This window comes from Parasteatoda tepidariorum, chromosome 3 (genome assembly GCF_982258835.1).
Source record: "Parasteatoda tepidariorum strain Cologne lab strain chromosome 3, Ptep-v5.0, whole genome shotgun sequence".
Classification (NCBI taxonomy): Eukaryota; Metazoa; Arthropoda; class Arachnida; order Araneae; family Theridiidae; genus Parasteatoda; species Parasteatoda tepidariorum.
In genome coordinates this window covers 84,764,402-84,789,030 of record NC_141757.1, presented here as the reverse complement: position 1 = coordinate 84,789,030, position 24,629 = coordinate 84,764,402, and the positions used below count along the sequence as shown (strand labels likewise).

General features: G+C 30.6%; 2 protein-coding genes across 2 annotated transcripts in view; one reads left to right on the top strand and one right to left on the bottom strand.

Annotated features, from left to right (window-relative positions):
• The window catches only part of LOC107449170 (uncharacterized), a 40,082-nt gene extending 21,415 nt beyond the window's left edge, over positions 1–18,667 (top strand). The window contains exons 14-23 of the mRNA XM_087159732.1: positions 1,405–1,454; positions 2,378–2,450; positions 3,101–3,182; positions 9,338–9,582; positions 11,857–11,971; positions 14,188–14,376; positions 15,939–16,038; positions 17,173–17,279; positions 17,509–17,632; positions 18,472–18,667. Of these exons, the coding sequence (XP_087015858.1) occupies positions 1,405–1,454; positions 2,378–2,450; positions 3,101–3,182; positions 9,338–9,582; positions 11,857–11,971; positions 14,188–14,376; positions 15,939–16,038; positions 17,173–17,279; positions 17,509–17,632; positions 18,472–18,593 (1,207 nt within the window). The 3' untranslated portion in view covers positions 18,594–18,667. The remainder of the gene's footprint in view (positions 1–1,404; positions 1,455–2,377; positions 2,451–3,100; positions 3,183–9,337; positions 9,583–11,856; positions 11,972–14,187; positions 14,377–15,938; positions 16,039–17,172; positions 17,280–17,508; positions 17,633–18,471) is intronic.
• A 2,538-nt stretch (positions 18,668–21,205) lies between these two features.
• Positions 21,206–24,629, bottom strand: LOC107449162 (uncharacterized). Its single transcript, XM_087159731.1, has 2 exons — positions 24,489–24,629; positions 21,206–21,638 (listed from the first exon to the last, which is right to left on the bottom strand). The coding sequence occupies exon 2, from the start codon at positions 21,636–21,638 to the stop codon at positions 21,327–21,329; it is 312 nt and encodes a 103-aa protein (XP_087015857.1). The 5' UTR covers positions 24,489–24,629; the 3' UTR covers positions 21,206–21,326.

The window sequence follows — 24,629 nt, the reverse complement described above, 5'->3', positions numbered from 1 at the left end:
GAGTTTCTAAATTTGAAATGTAACCAACCAGAGACATTCGATGTTTAGCCACCAATTTCAATCAATTGATTAAAGATTTAATTCCATTACGGAGCGTTTGCATTGTATCCAGTTTGGCATTAATTGGAGATTCAACTTGTTTCAGCTGATCGCTATGTGTGTCCATTGTATTAAACATAGAATTTATCGATTGAAGATAAACGTGAACGTTTCAGAATGAAATGAAAACATGACAATGCTCTATTTTAATAAAACAATCATGAGTATTCAATGTTATTTTTAATGTGTGTGATCCTGTATCAGTTTAATTAAATGATGCTTCCAACCATATAAAAGTATCTCAAAAGTTTAGTTTTAAAATCATGCTAAGCATTTATACATGTCCTTCTGATTTATTTAAGCAAATTTGATGGTTCATATTAAACAAAAACTTGACAAAAAATTAATAAAGCAATCATAAGTAAAATTATTGTTATTATTAAATAGGTGAGTTTGACTTAGTTTCGATTAATTATTTTAAATTTTTCTAAGATAATAGTATCTTTATTTAATATCATTGAATGCATAAAAATGTATAAAAATGGTTGTTTCTACATAAGTTGTAAGTTTAATGAGAGGTTTCATTTTGATTAGCAATGTATATGATTCTAATTTATTAAATAAAAATTACATTTGAATTTCAAAAAAATCATGGATATAAATGAATTTTGAGTTTATCTAATAAATGTATAGTGTAAGGAAAAAGATAAATTTTAAGTATGTATAAGCTTTGAAAGCATTTTAAAGCTGCAAAATTTAGTTGAAAATTTCCTAAAAGGGAAAGTTTTTTGTAAAGAAATTATTTTTCTAAGTAAATTTAAGCTCCATTTTTTAAATGTTCTTCGATAAAAATTTCAGTTGAAGCTTTAAAACATAAGTAAGAACAATTTGAAAGTAGTTATTAAACTTATATACACTAATATGCTTTTGTATTAAACTTTATTAGATAAATGAATGTATGTGGTAGCAATGAATATATGCTATTCTAATTTATTAAATAAAACTTACATCTGAATTTAAAAAAATATGATGTATATGAATTTTGAATTCTCTTCATACTTATCCAGCGTAAGAAAAAAAAAACTAAACTCTAGGTATCTATGAATTTTAAAAATATTTTAATGCTTAAAAATTTTGTTAAAAATGTCTAAAAAAAAAAAAAAATACAAAAAAAAAAGAAAGGAAAAAAAAAAACAATTTAATTTACCTTGACTTTTTCAAATGTTATTCGAAAAATTTTTTAGTTGAAGCTTCAGAGAATTATTAAGTACAATTTGGAATATAGTTACGAAACCTACAGAACGTCTTCGATTTTAACTTTAAGTGATAAATATTGCATATTTTATTTAAGCATTTTTTTTTTAGATTTATCATGGAAGCAACAGATGATTTTCCATTGAACTTTGGTTTCACAGGTTCGTAAAAACTTACTTATTATTAATAACTCTGAATACCTAAAATCTATTTGCGGGTTATTTTAATGCTATGAAAATTAACGATTCTTTATTTGTAAAAAAGATATTTCTGTATAAAGGTAATTATATATTTTTTTGAATTCTTGTTAAATAATTGAACTACTTAGCAGGGAGTTCGATAAATCACTCTTAAAATCTATGTTTAAAGTTTTATATTTCTATTTGATGCTTTTTTAGACCTTTAATTTGGATTGTTTCGTTAAATACCTCTTCCTTAAATCTTTCTCAGTCTCTAAATATTTATACACTGAAGAGCCAAAAAAACTGGTTCAGGCATGAGTATGCAGATAAAATGGTATGGAGCCAATCAAAGTACAGCGCTGCGATCGGCAACGCGTATATAAGACAACGAGTGTCTAGCACAGTTCTTCGGTTCGGTTACTGCTGCTACAATGCCAGGTTATACAGATTTAAGTGAGTTTGAACGTGGTGTTATAGTCGGCGTACGTGAGATGGGACATAGCATCTCCGAGATAGCAATGAAATTTGGATTTTCACGTACGACCACTTCACGAGTATACCGTGAGTATCGGAAATCCACCAAAATCCCCAGACATGAACATTATTGAACATATTTGGGATGCCTTGCAACGTGATGTTCAGAAGATATCCCCACCCCCTCTTACTCCCACTGGTTTATGGACAGCCCTGCAGGATTCATGGTGTCAATTATCTCCAGCACTACCTCACACATTGATCGAATCCATGCCACGTTGTGCTGCGGCACTTCTGCGAGCTCGCGGGGGCCCTATACGATATTAGGCAGGTATACCAGTTTTTTTTTACTCTTCAGTGTAGTTTATACTTCCTTTAAAAGTTGTTATTCGTTTAACTGATTATCGATTGTATTTTATTCATTTTAGGCAAAGGGAACACAACTGACACTCAAAATTTATCAAAAGGGCTTGTAGAACAAATTGAAGCAGGTGCAGTAGGGTAATATTTTTATTCGCACTTGTTTTTGAGAATTATTTTTTTTTAAAACTTCAAAAAGACGCAACTCATCAAAAGAAAAGAAGATATTATTTTCAAAACGTACTATAATATGATATAATTACATCATATTATTATAATATGATATATGTACTATAATAGTGACAGTTTTCCTTTGTCAAGCTAGCCACAATATATTTTCTCTCTGAATTGATGGCAGCACAATATCATCTAAATCATTGTATTTGACTTACTGAAACATAATTTCAGAATTATTGCAGAATTAATGTGACCTTTCAGCGAATTAAATGTTTTAATATTATTTATAAAATTTCATAAAATATATAAGAAAAATTCAAATATTTTCTTATAATCTATTCTTTGCGGTGGTAGAACAAATTTAGAAATTCTTACTCAAAAATAAATTCTACATAAATTGCTTTATAACTAAATAACTACACCCTACGATTTTGGAATTTATGGATCAATTTTTCATTATTTCCAAAGAAATTATAAATGATGTCTAAAATATTTAATAATTGAATCATTTTTAAAAGAGACGAAAATTAGCTCATTGAATTTAATTATTGCATTTGTTAAAATACACATACATTATTTTAGAAATGTATCTTTTTAATTTTGTATTGTTCCAGATTTAAAGTTCATGAAGACTATGGTTCCACACCATCAGCTATTGACAGTGCCTTAAAAGTTGCAGATGCTTTTGATGTTCAAGTAATGATTTTTAAATTCAAGTGATTTTTTAATTTAGAGTAATTTTTCTGAAGCAAAACTTTTGAGTATATTTCAAAAACATTTATTGTAATACATACCTCTAACAAAATACTGGAAAATTGAAAATCATCCACGTTTAAGTAATTAAAATGTAAACTTTCCATAACTAGAAACAATAGGTGGGATTTTTCATTAAGTTTACTCAATAACAGTGAAACCACGAAATGAGTCCGAGGTTGGAATCACCGAAAATGAACAATAAGAATGAAGACATAATAAATCTATTCATTAAATGTCTACTGAATCAGTTTAAGCGAAATAAAACTCTTAGAAACATTTCTAATCTAGCTTGTTTAGTTTTAATTTTCTAGGAATTTCCTCTCTTGTAGAGCGCATCTCAAACATTTAACTCAAACATAACAAACTAGAGGGCATTTAAAACGTAATTCTTGAAACTATTTAAAACGTCATTGCAACCTCTACTCAAAACAAAATGTTTCTGCAGTGATTGTATATAATATTAGATTTGGTTTATTTTTATAATCTGATTGCTTTATCTCTAATTAATAGATTACACAATCTTCCTCCAATTAAAAATGTAATTTCATTTATACTTCTAAGAAGTAAATAGAAATGCTTCTGTAAAATTTTTAAGCATTTCAAGGTTAATTAACGTGCGGAACATCTATAAAATATAACGTAATGAGGTATTTATGTTAATAAGTCACCTGAATAATGCAAAACATACAATTCTTTTCTGATTTGTTATCACCCCCGCAAAATAATTGGAGTTTAATTAAGATTTTATGAAACCTTCCTTAAATGTTCATCTTAATTATAAATATTCCAAAACTATAAGCAATTCACAAATACCTATCTGTATGTCTATTTTAATTATCTTTGAAGGCGATTCTCAGAAGTATTGAAAGAGAAATTGCTAAATTAAGCTTAATTAGTGTTGAACTCTAATTTAACGTTTCCAAAGAAACTGTCGACTTATTTCATTGTATGTTAGATAGCTACAAATTGGAGGAAATGCTAATTGCGAAGTGAAGTCATTAGTGAAGCATGAATATTTAACAGGATTACTTTCGAAATCGTACTAGTGTTTTGGGGGTTTCAAACTCTTCGTTTTTTTTTCACTCTACGTTCCTTTTGAATGCCAACTACACGATTACCGTGTAACCGTAACACACTGTCAGAAACTCAATGAATCGGAACGACAGCATTGTTTTCCTTTTCTAGTTACAAAATTACTTTGCATAGTTGGAAATATTGATGTGGAATGTGTCTCTTGCGTTTTGTTATTATCGAAAGTGAATAGAGCATTAAATTAGATCGGTCAGAGAAAGGTGTTAAACCATTGTTTTTATTTTATTTTATAATCGTCATTGAAAAGTCTCCCCAATTTCGAGTTTATGACTACTAATGTACAACGCCGCAGACTGGTAGTTTTGATCCCAATACAGAGGACAAGAGAGCTCCTGATTCAAGTATTGGGAGAGGACATTTTTTTGATGGAACTAACTCGCATTTGCTTTACATGGAGGGGAAAACCACGAAAATCTCCCACGGTAAGCCTGACGGCAAGAGGACTGTAACCCATGATCCGTCTACCACTGATTATATTTCACGTCAGCACTGCGGTCGGCGCAAGCTGGATGCTGAGTTCGTATCAACATTCATCTCAGGGATTCGAACTCAGTTCACCTTATTGGAAGTCGAACGCTCTCTCCCCTGAACCTTTGCGGCTCCTAATAATTGTTTTTTTTTAATAAACGTCGTTGAACAGCCGACCCAATTTTTTTTGAGCTTATGACTTCTAATCTTCAATTCCGTAGCCTTGTAATTTTAAACCCAATCCCGAAGACAAGGGAACTTCTGGATCAAGCATTGGAAGAAATTTTGTCTTCGTGGAGGACTTTTTGATGGAACTAACCCACATTTGCGTTACATGGAGAAGAAGATCATGAGAACCTCCCAAAGTTAGTCTGACGGTAAAGAGACTCTAACCCGTGATCCGTCTACCACTGAGGATATTTCCCTTCAGCACAGTGGTCGGTGCAAGCCAGATGCGGATTCGTATCGACGAGCCATTGGTGGGATTCGAACCCGGTTCACCTCATCTGAAGGCGAACGCTCTATCCCTTGAGCCATCACGGCTCTTATTCATGGTTTGTAATTCTCGAATGTTATTGACCCATGATCCGTCCACCACTGATTATATTTCATGTCAGCACTGTGGTTGGTACAAGCCGGATGCGGAGTTCGTATCAATCATTCATCCCAGGGATTCGAACCCGAAGTTCATTGTTTGTAATTCTCGAATGTTATTGCTCGTAGTTAGTATTAATGGAAAAATCTGTTTGATGAACCTCGAAAATATATTTTGTATAAGTCAATACGGGATGTATTGGACTGTCACAACTATAGAGGAATAAGTCTGTTATGCGTTGCCTATAAGGTCTTCTCAAATATCCTATTTGAACGTCTGTCTCCCATTGTAGACAGCGTCATTGGTGACTATCAGTGTGGCTTCCGCAAAGAAAGGTCCACAGTTGACCAAATCTTCACCCTACGACAAACTTTGGAGAAATGTAGAGAATGTGGAATAGAGACCCATCATTTATTTGTGGATTTTAAGGCGGCATATGATAGTATATAGGAGGACTGAGCTATTAAGGACCCTATATGACTTTAATATTCCATCAAAATTAATCAGACTTGTAATGCTCACACTCACTGAAACCATTTCAACAGTACGAATTCAAGGGGAACTATCCACTTCTTTTGAAATTCATAATGGAGTTAGACAGGGAGATGCATTAGCATGTCTTCTGTTCAACATAGCCTTAGAAAAAGTTATTAGAGATGCTGGCATAAATACTACATGTACTATATTTAATAAATCAGTGCAGATTTTGGCATACGCCGATGATGTAGATATCATCGCAAGATCTAGAACAGCACTGAGTGAAAATTTTTTGGCACTGGAAAAATCAGCTAGAAAAATTAACTTAAGAGTGAATGTAGAGAAAACAAAATATATGTATTGTGGTACAAAGGAAACCATCCCTAAATTGTTTAAAATAGATTCTTTTAAATTTGAATCTGTAAAAAATTTTACTTATCTAGGATCAGAAATAAACTATCAAAATGACATCAATCCTGAAAATAGAAAAAGAATAATCGCAGCCAATCGCTGCTTCTATGGTTTAAGATCATTATTGAAATCTCGCTTAATAAAAAGAAAGACTAAGATCTTACTTTATAAGGTATTAATCAAGTCAGTTTTGGCTTATACTTCAGAGACATGGACTTTAACAAAAAGGGAAGAAAAGTTATTAGCAACCTTCGAAAGGAAGGTCCTACGAACCATCTTTAGCCCTATACTCGATAACGACAACTGGAGGAAAAGATATAATTTTGAAATATATAGGATCTTTGATGGCGATGATATCATTAAATCTATTAAATTAAGTAGAATGAGATGGGCCGGGCATGTAGTGAGAATGAGCCCAGAACGAACAGCATTGAGAGTCTCTAATGCAACCCCCTCCAATAAAAGGCCAAGAGGAAGGCCCAAAAAGAGATGGAAGGACTGTGTAGATGAGGATTTTGCCATCCTAAAAGTAAAGAACTGGAAAACAATTGCTGGGAGAAGGACAGAATGGGAAAAGCTTCTGAGGAAGGCCCAGGCTCACAAAGAGCTGTCGTGCCAATGCTGATGATGATGATAAGTCAATACGTTTTTGACACGTTCTAATTTTTATAATAACTACACATTTTTGTCCGGTGCAGTCTATTAAGGCAACTTTCCCATCACAGGATGAGAGCTTAGGGGTCGTGAGTATAATCCTGGAAATCAAAAAAACAACTGGTGTGTATACACATTAAGGCTTACAACTGAAGGTCCTCTCGCTAATTTTGGTGTGACAGTTTTAGAAATAGGAATACCAGCTCATGCGCTGAGGTCAAAATTATGTAGCCCTGACCCCATGCATCAACTCCTAGAAGAGATAAGGACTTCGCACTGGTTACCATAAACTAGGAATTCTATCCCCTAGTGGTCTAACCGATGTGATATCTGTCTTCGGGACCCTACTGCGCAGTTTATGTTCGTTACGTTGAACTACCTAATTGAATTGTGTGAAGGCCTTTTCTCCTCTAGAAAGAGTTGCCCCATGGCAGTTCAAAAGTAGAGCACTGAAAAACGGGGTTGGGTGATGTCATTTTCCCATTTTGAGAAGTATAAACACAAACTTCCTGAGATTGTTGACTGTAAAGGTTAAAATGTTATTCAACCCCTTGACGAGTCATTTATTTTAAGCAAGGGTACATTAAAATATTTGTAAAATTTAGATAAAAAAGTAGTCTATTAACTTATTTGATATAAATTAATATGGATTTTTGCACCGTTTTTCTGTGGTAAGTTTGTTTACCGCTACCCATTAGGTGCTATAAATAAAGTAAGAAAAGTAATGACTTTTATTTCCTTTCATTTATAAAATAACTTTTTTAAAGGCTCCAAACTGAAAATGGAATTAAATATTGTAACTTTCCATACATTCCTTAAAAACTGACATATTGTTACCAATTTCAAACAAATGTATGTCATTTGAGTTAAAGTTAATTACAAATAGTATACTAAAATAAAATTGGTGGAAATATTGGTGCTGTTAAGTTCTCTTATCTCTATCTTAGAATGCGTAAAAGCATAAGTTGTTTCAAAAAAGAGACTTTTTTGTTAAGTTTTATTTTGTTTTCGAATTATTTTCAAGTGCCTATTTTTATGGCTGGTTTAAAAATCTCATTATAAGCATAAAAGTAACTAATTTTTCGAGTTTACATAACATGACGCATTTTTTAAATTCATTTTTTTCGAATTTTAATGACAAGCCCTATTAAGCATTTTGATTGATAATGTAGATTTTTTTACCCAAAGTAAATAATCCGAAAATAGTATTTCTCAATTTTAACATTTAGTTGAGCACATAAGATGTGTGACATTTGCATTTAGAAACTATTTTAATAAACACAATAATAATAATATTTAATTTATCTCACAGTATAATTCATTTTTCAAATGATGTAAAACTCTGAATTTTTTTTTTTTTTACAATTTTCATAACAGACAGAAAAAAGGATATAAAATACATAACTATATATACTTTTATATTTAAGAATGATGGTGTTTTAAAATTTATTATGTTCTTAGAAAAATTATGATTTCCATGGGAAATTTTTTCTTTTTGATTCCAATTGAGAGTTATGCTTCCTTAGTAAGAATAGAAATCCATCGAGTATTTTTAAAATTTATCTTATCTCTGCTATTAAGTATCCTTCACGTAGGATTGGAATTTTTTTTTAAAAAAAAAAGCATTAAAAATGAAATTTAGAGGAAAAGAATTATGTATGGTGCTTCTTAAACACTACTTTTCACATATAATTTTCCAAGCCAAAGAAAAGTCATAAAAATTTGTACAGTGGGATTTGGAAGTACTTAAGCCATGAAAATACCATCGAAATCTTTTGAATCTCCAGTGAAGAAACACCGAAAACAACTTGATTGACTAATTGTACTTGTGTTTTAAATAATCCTCTTTTTTCCCCATTGTTTCTTCCAGAAATATGACAGCTTTTTTAGTTCTCTAAGCTTTGAGCCACACTGTAAAATTGTACAGTAATTTCTCTGACTGCCTTCACGTTAAAATCGTGAGAAAAACTTTTTTTGCATGAAAACCTGCAGTTGAAAGTTTGGAAAACAACGGGACTAAGGCTCAGTAGAATAAATCTTTTAGTTCAGCTTAGCTTAGCTGTAATTTGTTAGATATCGATAGCATTTTTGTTTTTCTTTTCAATTAAACATTAATTTACGCTCCTTAAAATGTATAGATCTGTACTTTTTTGCTTCTTTCTTGAGAAGAATCCTTAATAATGTATATTGAAGGAGGTGGTTACAGAAAACCCTGCATACTTTTCTTTCAGCACTTTTTTTTCTTCTAAATTTGCTTAATTTTTACATCATGTTGTTTTTCCAGCTATATATTTACCTGTTCATACACCTGTTACATATTTTCCAATTTTGAAAAGAATATCCCGTAATATCTTGAAACATTAAGAATTAAATTTATAAACTATTATATTTTCTGTAGATAACCATACATTCAGATACGCTGAATGAATCTGCATGCGTGGAGGAGACAATCGAAGCTTTCAAAGGTAGAACAATCCATACCTACCACTCCGAAGGGGCTGGGGGTGGCCATGCACCTGATATTCTGCGAGTGTGTAGTGAGCCTAACGTTATACCATCCTCAACTGCTCCGACTAAACCATTTACAAAGAACACTATTGATGAATTTTTGGATATGCTTCTTGTTTGCCATAACTTAGATAAGTAGGTTACCGTTTTGGTGATTCTTTTATTTCTTACGAGGAAGTTTATAGAGAGCCCAAAAGAATAGAAATAGATAAGTCTCTCACGAAATATGCGTTAGATTAAAAATCTAAAAATGCACGAATGAAATATTTTTAAAAGATAGACGAAGAGATAAGTCTCTTCATCTCCACACCATTTCCTGGGGTTCGGTTGGAGTCAATTTCAAAATCTTAAATAAGAACCTAATATTTATTGCAAATTTGGTTTCACAGAAAAAGTAATCCAATTTTGCACTCAAATATTTGTATTTTCGTACACTATCGCTGTGTTCGCAAAATGAAAATGGGGCATGCATTCTTTAAAATAGAGATATCTTAAGAAATTCGTATCAGATTAGAAAAATAAGAAATTAAGTAAATAAATAAATAATTAAGTAAGTAAATAAATAAGTAAATAAATAAATAAATATATTAAATTAGTCACTTTCGATACTGTTAAAAATCTATTTAAAGTCACTAATTTTGACTCTGTTGCACCCAGTGAAGCTGAAACAGCTGCAATTGAAAATACTTCACAGATTGATTTTTAGATTTTTGATAGCTGTTAAAGAAAATAAAAAAAACGGCTTGTTCTGTGGTAAGTTTCGAACATTTTTGTTTCAAATCTTCTTCATATTTCTGATTTTGTTTTCTCCCAGTCTACAAATATTTCTAATTTTATCCGTTAAAGAAAATGTATAAATATTTTTATAATTGAAAATTCCGGAAAATGCCATCCCTGTGTGATACCTCACTCATGAATATTCGATAATTATTTCACGAATCGAAATATTTAAACTCTTTATTTTACTACTTTTTTTTTAATTTTTAAGAGTAGTAATTATGATACCAATAACATGAACAATAAACGAATAATGATTTTTTACTATAATTTTAAGCTTTGCATATGCTGGCGTGGTGTTTAAGTAAACATTTTGAGGAAACATTTTCTTTTTTATGACATTAAACTTTTTCACAAGCTATTTTTTCCCATTTCCAGTTTAGTATTTTTCAGAACTAAGAACCATTGAATCGCGTTGCTATATTTTCATTATTTTTACAATGGATGATTGTAATACGGATAGTAATTGTAGTTCAGATTCTCAAATTACTTTTAACTATATCTTCGTTTAATTTGACATTATATAAAAAGTGAAATCCTCATTGCATTGAAAAAAATGTAAGTGGTGAATATTGATATATATTTGTCAATTGTATAGTAAAAGCCTTATTTTCTAAAGCATATTTGGTGTGCTTCCTTTATTTCAATTTTAAAAAGCCTCCCGATTTAAATGATATGCAGCATTGTTTGGCAAACCCATTAGGTAGCATTGTTAATGCCAAAAGTTAGCTTTATCGTGAATATTAGTTGTTTAATAAATAAGGTAACTGGGAACTTAATACTCGAGAATAAGCGAGGGGATTTAAATTAGATTTAATTGGATACATGTAAGCTGCGTCACGTGTTTGTGTCGAACCTGATTGGCTTCTGAATCAAAATAAGGCCAAGATTTACCTACGATGACGACCTGAATCGAATATATATCGAATTACGTTCACATAATTGGATACCTGCAAGTGACGTTATCATGGATATGGACCCTGATTAGCTGTTGGAAATCTGCATTTGCTTATGTTAGCAGTTATTTTTTTCCATTTTATTTCGTGTAAGCCTGACATATCAAGCATGATTTCTCTTAAGAAGCACAGTCTATATTATTCCACATTGAAATGTTTGATTTATTTTTTGCTTAATAAAGAGACAAGCATGAAGTCAAGCAGAACATAAAAAAGCAAACAAATAATTAACAAAGTTACATGGTATACAAAATAAAAGTAATCACAGTTAAAATAAAATACATAAGCAAATAATTAATCAAGGAGAAATAAAAGATGTAGACAAGAAAAAAAATTATATTTAACAAATTCAATATGCGATACGGCATTAATTTGACTAACTTCCCGTTAATTAACATCCTAACTTATGTGGAGGAACTTAACTTGATTTTAGCCAGCCTGAGGTCATACCGTCCTGTGTTAGTGAATTAGTGGTCTTTTTTTCTAAAGTTGAGAGTATCCCCTTTTCCATGCGTCACCATGAAGTAAATAGATCATTATAATTTTTTCATAAATTTCGTTCACGTTTATTATAATTAGCAAATCAATGCAGATTTATAAACATATATCATTCAAAATATTGGGAATAATATTTACTGTTTGAAATATTCTTTGACCTTTTGAATATCGTTCGCAGGAACAACAAAGAGGATTTGCTGATAACTGAGTCTAGAATTAGAGGAGAAACTATGGCTTCCGAAGATATTCTTCATGATATGGGAGCAATGAGCATAATGTCATCTGATGCACAGGTAAATTTTTGCTGACATACGTTTTTTTATATCTACCTATTAAAATTGTACAACTTTACGAAGAGTTCCTAAGAGATTTTATTCCTATGAACACAGTAAAATGGGGTGACTTTTGCTACGTAGACATTTCCATACTTCACAAAACATATTTTACATTTTAGGTCCAATTTTCTTTTAAATGTGAGGCTGATTCTTTCAATATGGTAAGGGAGAATTTAATTTTTTGGGGGGCAAAACCACCAAATAGGGTGAGGTGACTTAGAGCTACCTACTTTGTTGTCTTAAAATGGAATAAAACTTTGTTCTAGAACATAATAGACTATGGAGTTTACAATTATTTTACGAAATAAATTTTATTCTATTCAATTTGTGAATATATTTTTAAAAATATTATCGATTTTTCAATATTCGATCTTTTTATTAGTTTTTCTGTTGGAAGAAAAAAATAACTTGTCATAAACGTATTGAATTTGTTATTATAAAGTAAACAATTACTTATTAAATCTACTAATTGTTATTAATTTCATTATTACAAATTATATCGTTATCAGTTGTATTGAAACATTTAAATCAAGATCAAACAAATTATTAAAAAATATTTCTTGTCCACGGAATCTATTTTTATTTAATTTTTCTTATACTAGACATTACTTGATAGTCTGACCAAGTGTCAATATATTGCTTTTATTTGATTTCAGAATAGGAATTGGTACTTCATCACTCTCAATGGTTACTGTCCTATTATGTAACAGTTGTGCATAATGTTTTCTGGATGTTTGCTTGATGGGATTCTGGGGTTTATTAATTGACTCAGAGTGCTTTATTGTACTAACCTTTACTTCTGGTATTGGGATTTCAGAACGAAAACAATCCAAAACAATTTGCCTTCTCAGTCATGATTATTCAACGCATAACTAAAAACTAGCACAAAATCATCGCCAAAGTGATCATTATATGTGTAATAAAAATGATATAAAAACTTCTCTTTGAAAATATACGCTCATTATACTGGGAATCTTAAAAAATCAATAATACCACACATATATGTAATCCAGATTAGATTTTTCGATATTAAGCTCAAACAGTAAAATAAATACCATCAAACGACAATTTTTGTAGATCAACACGAATTTGCATTTAAAGAAAGAACATCTGTTTCACAACTGCTCACAACTATCACTAAATGCCATAGAACTCCAAAAAAGAAAAAAGAAAAATGGCGTGCGACAGAAATTAATCTCCCTTAACCTAAAGTTAACTCCTTTTACGGTGTTTGCAACTGCATCACCGAACGCCTATCTAGATTGTTGTTGAGCATGGTTTATTACAATGTATTTGTGAAGAAATGATGAGTTCAAAAGAAAAAGAGAAGGATTTTTAAATAGATTTATAAATAAACAAATAAACGCTTGAAAATTTATCTTTTTTCTAGCTATAAACGATATTTGAACTTGTTAATCTGTTTTGTTTAGTACTATCGTAATCTTTATACAATTCTACCATATTATTTGGGCACATAAATAATTAAATAACTATTTAATAACAAAATAACTTACAAAGTGTAATTTTATTAATATATTTGTTGGATTTACACGTACAAAAATCTTTGCCTTTCAATGTTGAAGTTCAGAAATTTAAATTAAAATAAATATGAAGAGAAAACTAATGTCATATTTTAAGCAAAATGAATAACACAATATTATTTTTAAAAAAATAATCGCATGAAACTAAGGTGGTACGACACTACTGTATTAAAAAACTTCATTGGCTTCAAAAATATGTTGATGAAAATAGATCTGACATGTCTCAAGACTTGAATTAGGTGTGAATGAGAAGAAACCAAATTGATTTGAAAAATAAAACGTAAAGCTGCCATTATAGAGTTGCCAATTGGAGAGAATCAACGGTGGGAAAGGTGAGAATCAAATCTGATTTTCCCCTTTATTTTCATCTTTTTTCTAGAAACTTTCGTTTTATAATTCAAATCACTCTTGTTTCTTTTTATCCAAGTCTGGTAAGTCTTGAGAATGAGCGCCTAGTTTTAAACACTTGACACACGTCGATTTTTATTTTCTTCTGCATATTTTTAGAGCTAAGGAAGTTTTTAATTAATCTTATGTTATTAATGTTGGTTTCTAGGATTCAATTTCATCATTATTTTGTGTTAAATAAACATATAAACAGTTAAGTAAACTATAAATGAAAATTTTAATTAGGCAAGTGGAAGAATGGCCGAGGTTCTAATTCGTACGTGGCAGACAGCAGATAAGATGAAAAAAGTCCGGGGTCCTCTACCAGAAGATTCAACAAATAATGACAATTTCAGAGTAAAGCGATATATAGCCAAGTACACTATAAATCCTGCCATAGCACATGGTTTGTCTCATGTTATTGGATCCATTGAAGTAAGTGATATACATTAATACGTTCGTAATATAAGTTTTTCAGTATCAACCTACATCTTCTAAGAGAAAGTGCAGAATGATTTTTAACTGCAACCTTCTTTACTTTAAGGTGAGATAAGTCACAACGTAAGAATTAAGAATTGCATGTCTGAAAATTTCGTTGAATGCAGCTAGAAGCTCTTTCTTATTGTAAACTATACTCCCATTTTGCTTCATCTAAAATATCTTAGTTTAGTGTTTTCTTAAACGCTTTACGGATTTAGGTTATTTAATGATTTTGTGACCTATGTAGGCGAGGCTCTGTAAGTTAGTCTACAAACTAATTAACTACTGTGGAATTTAACCTGTCTCTCAGTCAAGAACTGTATTGAATCCATTGTTCAATTAACTACAAAGTATATTTTAGTTTTCCGAAAATTAACGAAAATTAATTTAAAGTTAAAATATCTTTCGAAACATTAGCTTGAAAGATTTTTTATCCAATAAAATTTTTGTTTAATAAATGCTTTTTCAAGTCATTATTTGGCTGTAAAGTTAATTTATTTCGTAGAAATTTAGCTATGTAAATTTCATGTCAAGTCTCGTATCAGAATTTGTATTTATAGAAATTAAATCAAATGTCATGCTTTGAAAAATCTTACATTTTAAGATACAAATTACGTTTTTAATTCAACGTAATTTAAATACTCCTGTGTATTTTTCACCATATTTTCAACCCAGTGAAAATTTATTCACCTTTTCACCGTTGTATCACTAAATATTTAAAATTAACCCATGCGAAAAGCACACAAACAAAAAACTTAGCAAAAAGTTAAAAAAACAAACAAATTCACAAATCAACGAAACAATACTACAAAAAATATCACGAATAAGTAGAGAAACTAAAAAAAGGAAGTCAAATAATTTTACTCGTATTAAATTTATTCATTTTTTGGAAAATCTTCAAAGCGGTTTAAAACAATTCTTTCAATAGTAGAATCAGCAATTAATTCATTCTTTTACCAGTTCAGTCATGGATATTGCGTATACTACCACACAATTTTTTTACATGCTTGCATTTTCGTATTATTTGGCATTTGGTATTTTTGTATTTTTGAATAATAAGATTTATTTGATAGCTATTGCAAAAATAGTTTTTTCCCGAAAATTAAATTTTTTAAAATCAGATTTCTAAAATTCTATTTTGGCGCTGATAGCATTGGCACGAGAATAAAAATAGTTGTCTTGTCAAACCATTTTGTTCGAAATCTATTTGGAGGCATTTATATTGCTTTTTTCAATTGCTCGGCGGTATACTTCTTACCATATAAATAACGATCTAAACATAAAATTAACAAACAATATAGAAGGTAACACGGAGTAAATTTAGCAAACAGTAGTTGAGCTCAAACCATCCATTTAGCGTATTTTTCATACTTAAAATCTTCCCTTGAAAACTTATTTATTGTTTAAAATTTAGTTAAAAACCATTTTTTTTAATCTATCCTTTCATGCAAACAAAGATTTCAATTGGTATGCAAATTTATTTATATGGATAATTTTTTTCTCTCAATTGTCTGTAGGTTGGTAAGATGGCTGATTTAGTTCTTTGGAAACCTGCATTCTTCGGTGTTAAGCCAGATATGATTATTAAAGGAGGAGACGTAGCTTGGTCTGATATGGGTAAGTTGGAATCTATACCGTTCATTAAAACTTTTTAATTAACATTTATTATTAATCAAAATCATTTAATCATATTATAAATTATCCTTTTGAAGTAGGTTGGTTTTTGAATCGGCAGAAAAATGTCTTTCATCAGTGACAATTTTTGTATAAACATTGAAAGCAGAAAATTAGGTTAGGTGAAAAGTCCATCGTAAAAATGTAATAAGAAATACATAAGCGTTAGTGGTCCCATCTTAATATTTAAGAAGGAACGAAATATACATGAAAATCTGATGAACAATTATCCGAATAAATTAGACTGTGAATGAGACACCGTTTGGTTGTTGTTGTCGTATGCCATGAAGGCAAAGGGGATGCGCTTCTTCTTGTTTTCCAGTGGCGCCATCTATGGCCAGGAATTCGACTTCCGCCGCACGTAATTACATCACAACCCGCTTCTAGGACAGACCCATTCATACATCTATTTATTTATTCACAGATCGCAATTTTGAACCGAATCAGAGAATGATCAATCTCCAACTAATTACCCCCTGAGGTATGATTTGTTTTAAGAACGGGGAGGACTTTGTGATCCGTCAGATCCAACGTGCAAAAGTCTCCTTTTACTACACCGGGAATCTTCGGCTGGCGGATTGAACTCGCGACCTCTTGGACATGGGCCCAACGCCCTTCCCACCAGGCTATCTCAGCCCACATCATTTGGTAAAAATAGGTATAGAGCTATGTTGAAGCTGGAGCTTGAATTATATCAATGAGTGGAATAAATTAATCAATCGTCATTTACACCATTTCTATTGGATGATGCATGTTCTCATCCCAATGGAAACGTATTCTTATTAATTGCTTTCTGTAGCTGATTGCTCATTTATGAATTGCCAGTGAACATGTAAGTGAAGTGACGATAGTTTAGACTTCTCAATATCATTCGCACTTTTTTATACTCAAACTAAGAGGAAGAATGTTATCACTAATTTATAGCAGCTATATTGTGGAAAATTAAAAAAAAAAAAAACAGTTCCCGGGATGATTAAATTTGGAGAATAATTTTAAGTTGATATTGAAGGCGCCCCTTTTGACTTCGCTTGACAGTAGTAGTATTAAATAGTACTTTTATTATTTTGTACATTATAGGTTTGCCGAGTGGCTCAATTCCTACAGTTGAGCCTATAATACAGAGAGAAATGTATGGTGCGCATGGTCATGCACCAAAGAGAAACTCATGTGTGTTCGTTTCCAAGGTATGAAAAGCTTATTGTCTATGTTGATTTGTATATAGTTAGTAAATTCTTCTACTTAACCATATAAAGTATGGATACATCAAAATTTTTACAATATTTCTATGTTAGGTTGTATAAAAATGGCTATATTACTGTTTAGTTACATCTTTAATTATTCTATAACAACTTTTCTATAAGTACGTAAAACTGTGTGTATTCGTGTTGGTTTATGATAAATAAATATTTTTAGGCTTCTCTTGAAAAGAAAATCGTCCAAAAATACAGCATTGGGAAAACTCCTATAGCAATTGAAAATTGCAGGAAAATTGGAAAAGCTGATATGGTTTTGAATGATACGCTGCCCAAACTGAAAGGTAATAGTTTTTCCTTTAAATATCAGATATTTTTTTTTATAATTAATAATACCAATCTACTATATTTCAAAAGCTGCAACGGTATTCCATATATATTACATTAAAGATTTTTTTCATACCAGTAACCATTTATGATTGTAGCAGTTGAGCAAGTTTTGTGTAGATACATAATGAAATTAACGTGCAGTGGTAGCCGGCGGTTCGTACTCCGGTCCGAATATACGTATTTGAAAAATCTGTGGAATCAAAAATCCTGTGGTTGGTCACTGAGAAGTACCATGGGTACAGGGATTTGTCTTCACAAATGAGGAAGGCTGCCATCTATCGGTGGGATACCTGAGTTAAAACGTACTTTCATCCTTGGGGTGCTCTCTTATCAAGAGAAAGGAGCATGTTCGTTACTAAATTCTCATAAGGCCAATGGTTGATGATGAGATTGGCTTGTCCAATTGTTATCAAAAACAACAAAATTAAAACTATTAATTAATCTACAACAAAATTAACAGTATTAATTTATTAACGTTATTATACACTACAATGAACGTGATTATATGCCTTAATACAATAGAATATAATTTTCCAAAGAACATATTAATCCTTAAAAGTTATATCGTTTTCCCGTCTGAGTCTTAGAACTCCTAAGGTTGATAAAAAGCACAAGTAAAGTTTTTTTTAAGGCTTGGAGGATCATTAGTTTGGATAACCATAAGATTTCGAATTCTAATAAATTGAGAAAGAGATGAACAGATGCGTTAAACTGCACGTTGTATTTTCAAAAGTTAAGGAAACGTAGACTCATTAGGTTGCATTTTTTAATAGCAATTATTTTGTTTTCATAGTTGATCCAGAAACATTTAAGGTTTATGCTGCAGAGAACCGAAATGGAAAAAAAGTGTGGTCACACTTGACTTGCGAACCATCGGAAGTATTACCACTTGCTCAAAAATATTATTTGTTCTAGTGTTATTATATTTTGTTTGAAAAAAGTTGTGACTTCTATGATATAATAATAAAGTAATAAAGTTTTGCCGTTGCTATAGTCTTTATTTTTTACACTATTTTTAAAAGTATCCAGAGTTTCGAATTTATTGTGCATTCCTATGTGCTATAACGCATAGGTCGTCACTGTTCATAGGGCAATAAAATATAACAATTGGTGATTAAAAGATTTTCTGCCAGTCACCTACATATCAATATTTTTTTCATTGACAATGCGCTTCATGTGCACATTATTATTTTTAATGAATAGAGATATTTTATATGAATATTTGATAATATTTTGAAAACTACTTTATTTCACTCTTGTTTCTTAAATTTTTTCTAATTTTAGAAATGAACCTCGTAATGATTAACATATTTTGAGAAATACTTCTAAAGCCTTACAACATTTTATTTATAGCTTATTTTTTTCAATTATTGAAAAAAAGTGGAAACTCTTAAAAATTTTACTACAGGCCAATAACTAGTACTTGTAGTAAAATTTTCTAATTTTGCACCGTACTATAACGGAAGAACCCAGCAGCAGAACTATCATGGCATGGCGTCGAGTAACCAAAGATTCATTCTGTCCATGCAGTCAAAATTAATCAAACATTTAGAAGAAATGCAGGCAAAATTAAAATAGAAAGATCCCTCTCTTGTGTAGAGCTAGAAATTGTCAGATTTAAACACTATATTCATCGTTTAGTTGTGTACAGCATATCATTCATTACAGTATAAATTCGGCGATGAATTAACTTTTTTTAATAAAAGATTTTTTTCCTAGAAAAAGTAAAATTACCCCCTCCCCAAAGTTACATATAAACCCTGTGTTATCCCACTAGTGAGGTAACCGGGTACTTATTTTACAACAGCAAATTTAGACGTACTGGAATTTCAAATGAAAAAGTAGCAGGCATTTCTAGTTTATGCTACAATTTGAGAAAATTATGTATGTAATTTACATGTCAGATAATTTTCTTATTTCACCGCTGCACTGCAACTTTTGAGAGTCCAGCATAGACTCGTATCATGGGGGTGAGAGCAAACCCGGGTAGCGCCTGGTCTTATCCAGAGAGCAGGCAGTATTAAAATGCAATAGAATAGTACAATTTTTAGACTAAATCCTTATTGCTTGTTAAGGTATGAATCGTTAGTAAATGCATAATAAGCTGGACTAAAAATAGTTTCAGTAATTATAATGACCAATAAACAAGGCTAGTTTAAAAACGAAAAAACATTAGTAGTAAAATGAACACAGATGCAGGGAATTAATGAACCAAAACACGGAAATATGGTGGGTCTTTTATCGTGACTAGTAAAGTGAATTTCAAAATTTTTGTTCACCTAAAAGCATAACTATTTTAATTAAGTAATGATGTAACTTGAACAGATAAATATTTTTAGCAGAAGGAAAAACTGTTTGACTCTGTTTTGGTTTCAATTAACACGAAATTCACAAAAGATTTATTCAAATCTTTAATTTAATTATTTAGAATGAAGTCACGAAAAAACCCACAAAAAGTGTACCAAAAATAAACTTATGACTGGAAACTTCTATAAACTTTCGAAGGGTACTTCAAAGTTTTTATGAAATTCTTGTTATTCTTCAATGCAAAAAGTAAATCCCTTGAAAAAGAAAGTTAAATCTAAAGTGTAATTGCAACTGCAAAATATTTTGATAAGACATTGGCGAAGATATTAGATATACTAATGAGTCAAGACTATCACTGTATTAAGCTCTAAAGATTTCATTCAAAATCTTTAAAACGTTCAATTATTTCGGAATACCTTAAGATCGGAATACCTTAAAGTAACTCAAGCAATGGATATAAATTTTTAAAATGCAAACCGGATTTTGCTTGTATCGAAATTCACTAAACTCAAAATGTGTTTAGAAAAATTTAAATTTTATTTTATTTTAATTGATAATGTAAATATTTAAAAATTTAGATGAATATGTAAATATTTATAATATTAAAATTACAGAAATTAGATTTTTCTGAACTTTAATATTTTTACAAAATTTTACAAATCTAATTTTTAAAAAATCATGCAGTTTTCAAAATTAACATTTTAATTTAAAAATGTTAAGCTATTATCCACCCCTTCCTTCTCTCTCCCATCAAAAAGGGGGAATTTCCGCCTTCTATTTCTGGTGCCCATGATACTTCCGGGCTGGAGTGTTTGAAACTAGCGTACCAAAACGACTTCAATCTATTTCTTATTCCCGGAATCATGTTTATTTTTTGTACTAGATTGTAGTACTGGACTATTTGTAATGTGTATAGAAATAGTTTTTTTAGGCGTCAGCACATCAACATACAAGGTGAACATTTACCCAAACATTGTTAATAAATACATGTATTGTAAATACACCTAGTTTTATGCAATTTTCCCGAATAAAAATATGGCACTCGACTGTCTTGTTCAAAATTATGAGACCATAATACAAGAACACTTTAGAATGATGCCAATTATTTATGCTGAATAATAATTGGCAAAATATTCTGGCAATAATTGGCAAATTATTATGCTGAATAAAGATTGGCAAGTTCAGTCAATTACCTCCAAAATTCTACGTAATGAAAGAAATTGAAAATCAAAAACGTTTATTAGGAACTAAATACAAAAATCAAACAATGCCGAGAGTAAAATGTTAAAATACAAAAGATTTCTTTACATTGCTGTCCCGGAAGTTGACATGAAGACGTATTTAGGGCTTAGCGAAATAGCTGATTAACACCATAACGAAATTGTAGAATCCATATCCTGCAAACAGTAGGATGATTAAGATTCCATTCAATTGTGCGACTCTAAGACAAATCTGTCCCCGGGTGGCGTGACTAAAATCAAAAAATCTTCTGGTAGCTGATGGCCTTGGACTTGCTTCGGCATATCTTCTACGTCGAGGGCTAGCAGGAAGAGATTCACCATCGACGTTTACTTCAACCGCTAAAGGATCGTCTGGATCTACAGGTTCAATGCTGTTAAATTCATCAGCAGCAGGTGCATCGGATTGGTTCATCTGGAAATTAAATTAAGACCATTAAAGTACATGTGCTAGGAAAACCCATGAATTTACTTAAATTGCCAATACCGCAATTTAGCGAAAGTGAGACATTTGGCGTTCAGGTAGTTTTGACCGAATCAATACGTTGTCCGATGTGATAAAATTCAAATTTTGAGACTTTAAAAATAGCGTTGGAAAGGCCTTTTACGTTCTGATTTCTTGAAATAAATTTTTGCTGAAATGATTCCTTATAGTGAAACATATTGATACAAAAAGCCAGTTGCGTGGATGATATAAGAATGTATTAGATAATGTATTAGATCAGAAGTTATAAACCTGATAGACCAACCTTGTTTCATCCCATACCGTAATGGCTAATGGGTAGGGAATATGATATTCGGAAGACACTCGAATAGCCAACACTTGCAGATATTTTTTTCCATAGACTTGTTGTTGGCTAGAAAACAAGTGAATTTCTTTACCAATCTCATTCTTGGAGGACTGAAACTAACCTGCGTTTTTAGTGAATTGAGCTAGGTTAAAATTAAACATCTGTGCCACTTGGTACATTTACGTAGAAACTTGATCTTAAGGCTACGATAAGTATAAGCCTTCAAAATTTACTGCAATCTGCGAGAGAGCTAAAATTTCTTAAGCCTTTCAGATTGTATCTGTTCCTACTGAATGACCTGCTTAAAGAGAGAATGGTACAAATGTTTTTCTTTCCAATGCCCACCTGGAGAATGACCATACAGTCATACAGGATAGGTCATACAGGTATCTGAAGGTCAGATTTGTTGGCCACTGTTTCAGGGGCACCATATTAGGCGGGCCAATGCTGCTCCCTCAGTAAGGACAGATAGTACAGGGAGAGAAAGAACATCCATGCCTTGCCCGGGATTCGAACCAAGAACCTTTCTGATTCAAGGGCAGTTCCCTAACCCCTACACAAGCCGGTTGGCTAATGCAAATATACAGGATAGGAGACTCGCATTCAGCCCTGTATATTTACATCAATGTTTGGAAATTCAATGTAACGAAATAAAGCTGTTTTTTCTTAGAGATTTTAATATTTTATCAACTAAGACATCTTACCGAAATTTCCAAATTGAAAAATCAAATAAGACAGAATAGTCTAATAACTGGGATATATGTACTAAGAAAATTTAAATTTTCCTTCAGTTAGAGGGAAAAAAAAGTTCTACTGAGAATTCTGCAGTTTTTCCAATCTACTTTTAGGACAAAAGTAAGATCCTTACTAATTAATGCACAATTTGCACACATGATATTTAAAAAAATAAAAACAAAATGACTGAATAAAAATCTAATAAATTTAAATTTAAAGTATGTTGTATACTGCTTTTCAATAATTTTTTTTTGCTTTAAATAATTCTCCGAAATATCACTTATTGTATTTTTACACTACGCGTTATATTTATGTGAAATAAGTTGTATTGCATAGAATACCTTAAATGGTTTTGATATTATGAAGTTTATTCTCGTTAAAAATTTTACATTAAACACTTAAGAGTTTCCGAAAATAAATGCAATATGCATGAGCATTTAGATTCATCCTGCATTCAAAGTGAGTTTACTTTAATTAGAAAAATATGAAAGGACTGTTTACAACAAGTGTAGTATAAACATTTTTACATGATTTTCAGAATTATTAATTCATTTAAATAACTTATATTAATTTGAAGATTTTCTAAAATCCAGTTCTTAATTTAAACGAAAAAATAGCAGATTAATCAAATATTTTAAAATTTTAAAAGCAGTTATGTATAAAAAGATTTTCTACAAAAGATACATTATGTCGATGTAAACGCTTCCTTTTTAGCAGAGAGAAATTACTTAAATCTGTATTACACATCAATTAGCATAGAATACGCAATAAAGTTAAAAATAATTGATTTATTTAACATCATAAATTGTATTTACTCCAATACATCTATAAATATTATTCAAGGCGCCATACAAAGTAAATGAACGTATCAGAGTAATCTAAGGACAACAAACATCGAAAACCGTTTCTATGGATGAATGAGCTACTTTGAGTCTTTAAGAGATCATAGTCAATCTTCAATACGTATAAAGCTCAAATATAGAAAGAAAACTAGGAAAACCTCAACTTTACTAAAATCTAATTTGAAATTGTGACTTCCAAAACATTTTGAATAAATGATTCGCAAAGCAGTTGCAAGACTGTAATATTACATTATAATTTAAACTAGTTTAATAGCAATTTAAAATTGAAAAAAAAATAGATTAGAGGTACTATTTAGTTAGAGGTACAAGTGTCTGGAAAATACATAACAAGCTTTAAAATATTTATACTGGAATTTAAAGTGTTTTACTTTTTGCCATAAAAATACTTATTAGAATTTTCAATAATACTCGAAGATTATAGCATTTAATGTATTGATGAAACACTTTTTTTAGAGATTGCATGTTATGAACGTAAAAAAACTGGCATTGTAACAAGTTTTTCTACAATTTAGTAAAAATTATTATTCTAATTAACTATTTAAGGCATAATATTAGAGAAACCATTGATTTACATGCACGTGAATAGCAATTTAAATTTGAGAATTATGATATTTCAATGATATATATTTTTTGCAGAATAAAATTTTGCATTTCATTAACTATTTTCTTTGCATGTTTGGAAAGCACCACATACAGCTCAAGACACTATTAAATTGTTTATCTGATACATCAACATAAATAGTTTGATAGCACTGATTTTATTTACTGCTTACAATTTCAACTATAACTTTAATTTCTTGCAAAAAGCTAATTATTGAATCTTTAATTTCTACTTATTATTGTACGATAATAATTTTGAACTAAATATTAACTTACCCTGGCTATAAAGGTAAAAATCTAAAATTGTAAAAACAAAATTACAAGGTCATAAAATAATTTCGGAGTTCAAAAGTGTTTTTCTGCTTATTTATAATAGTGAATCATAATTTTCACTTCCCTTCAATTTGCAAGAAAAAT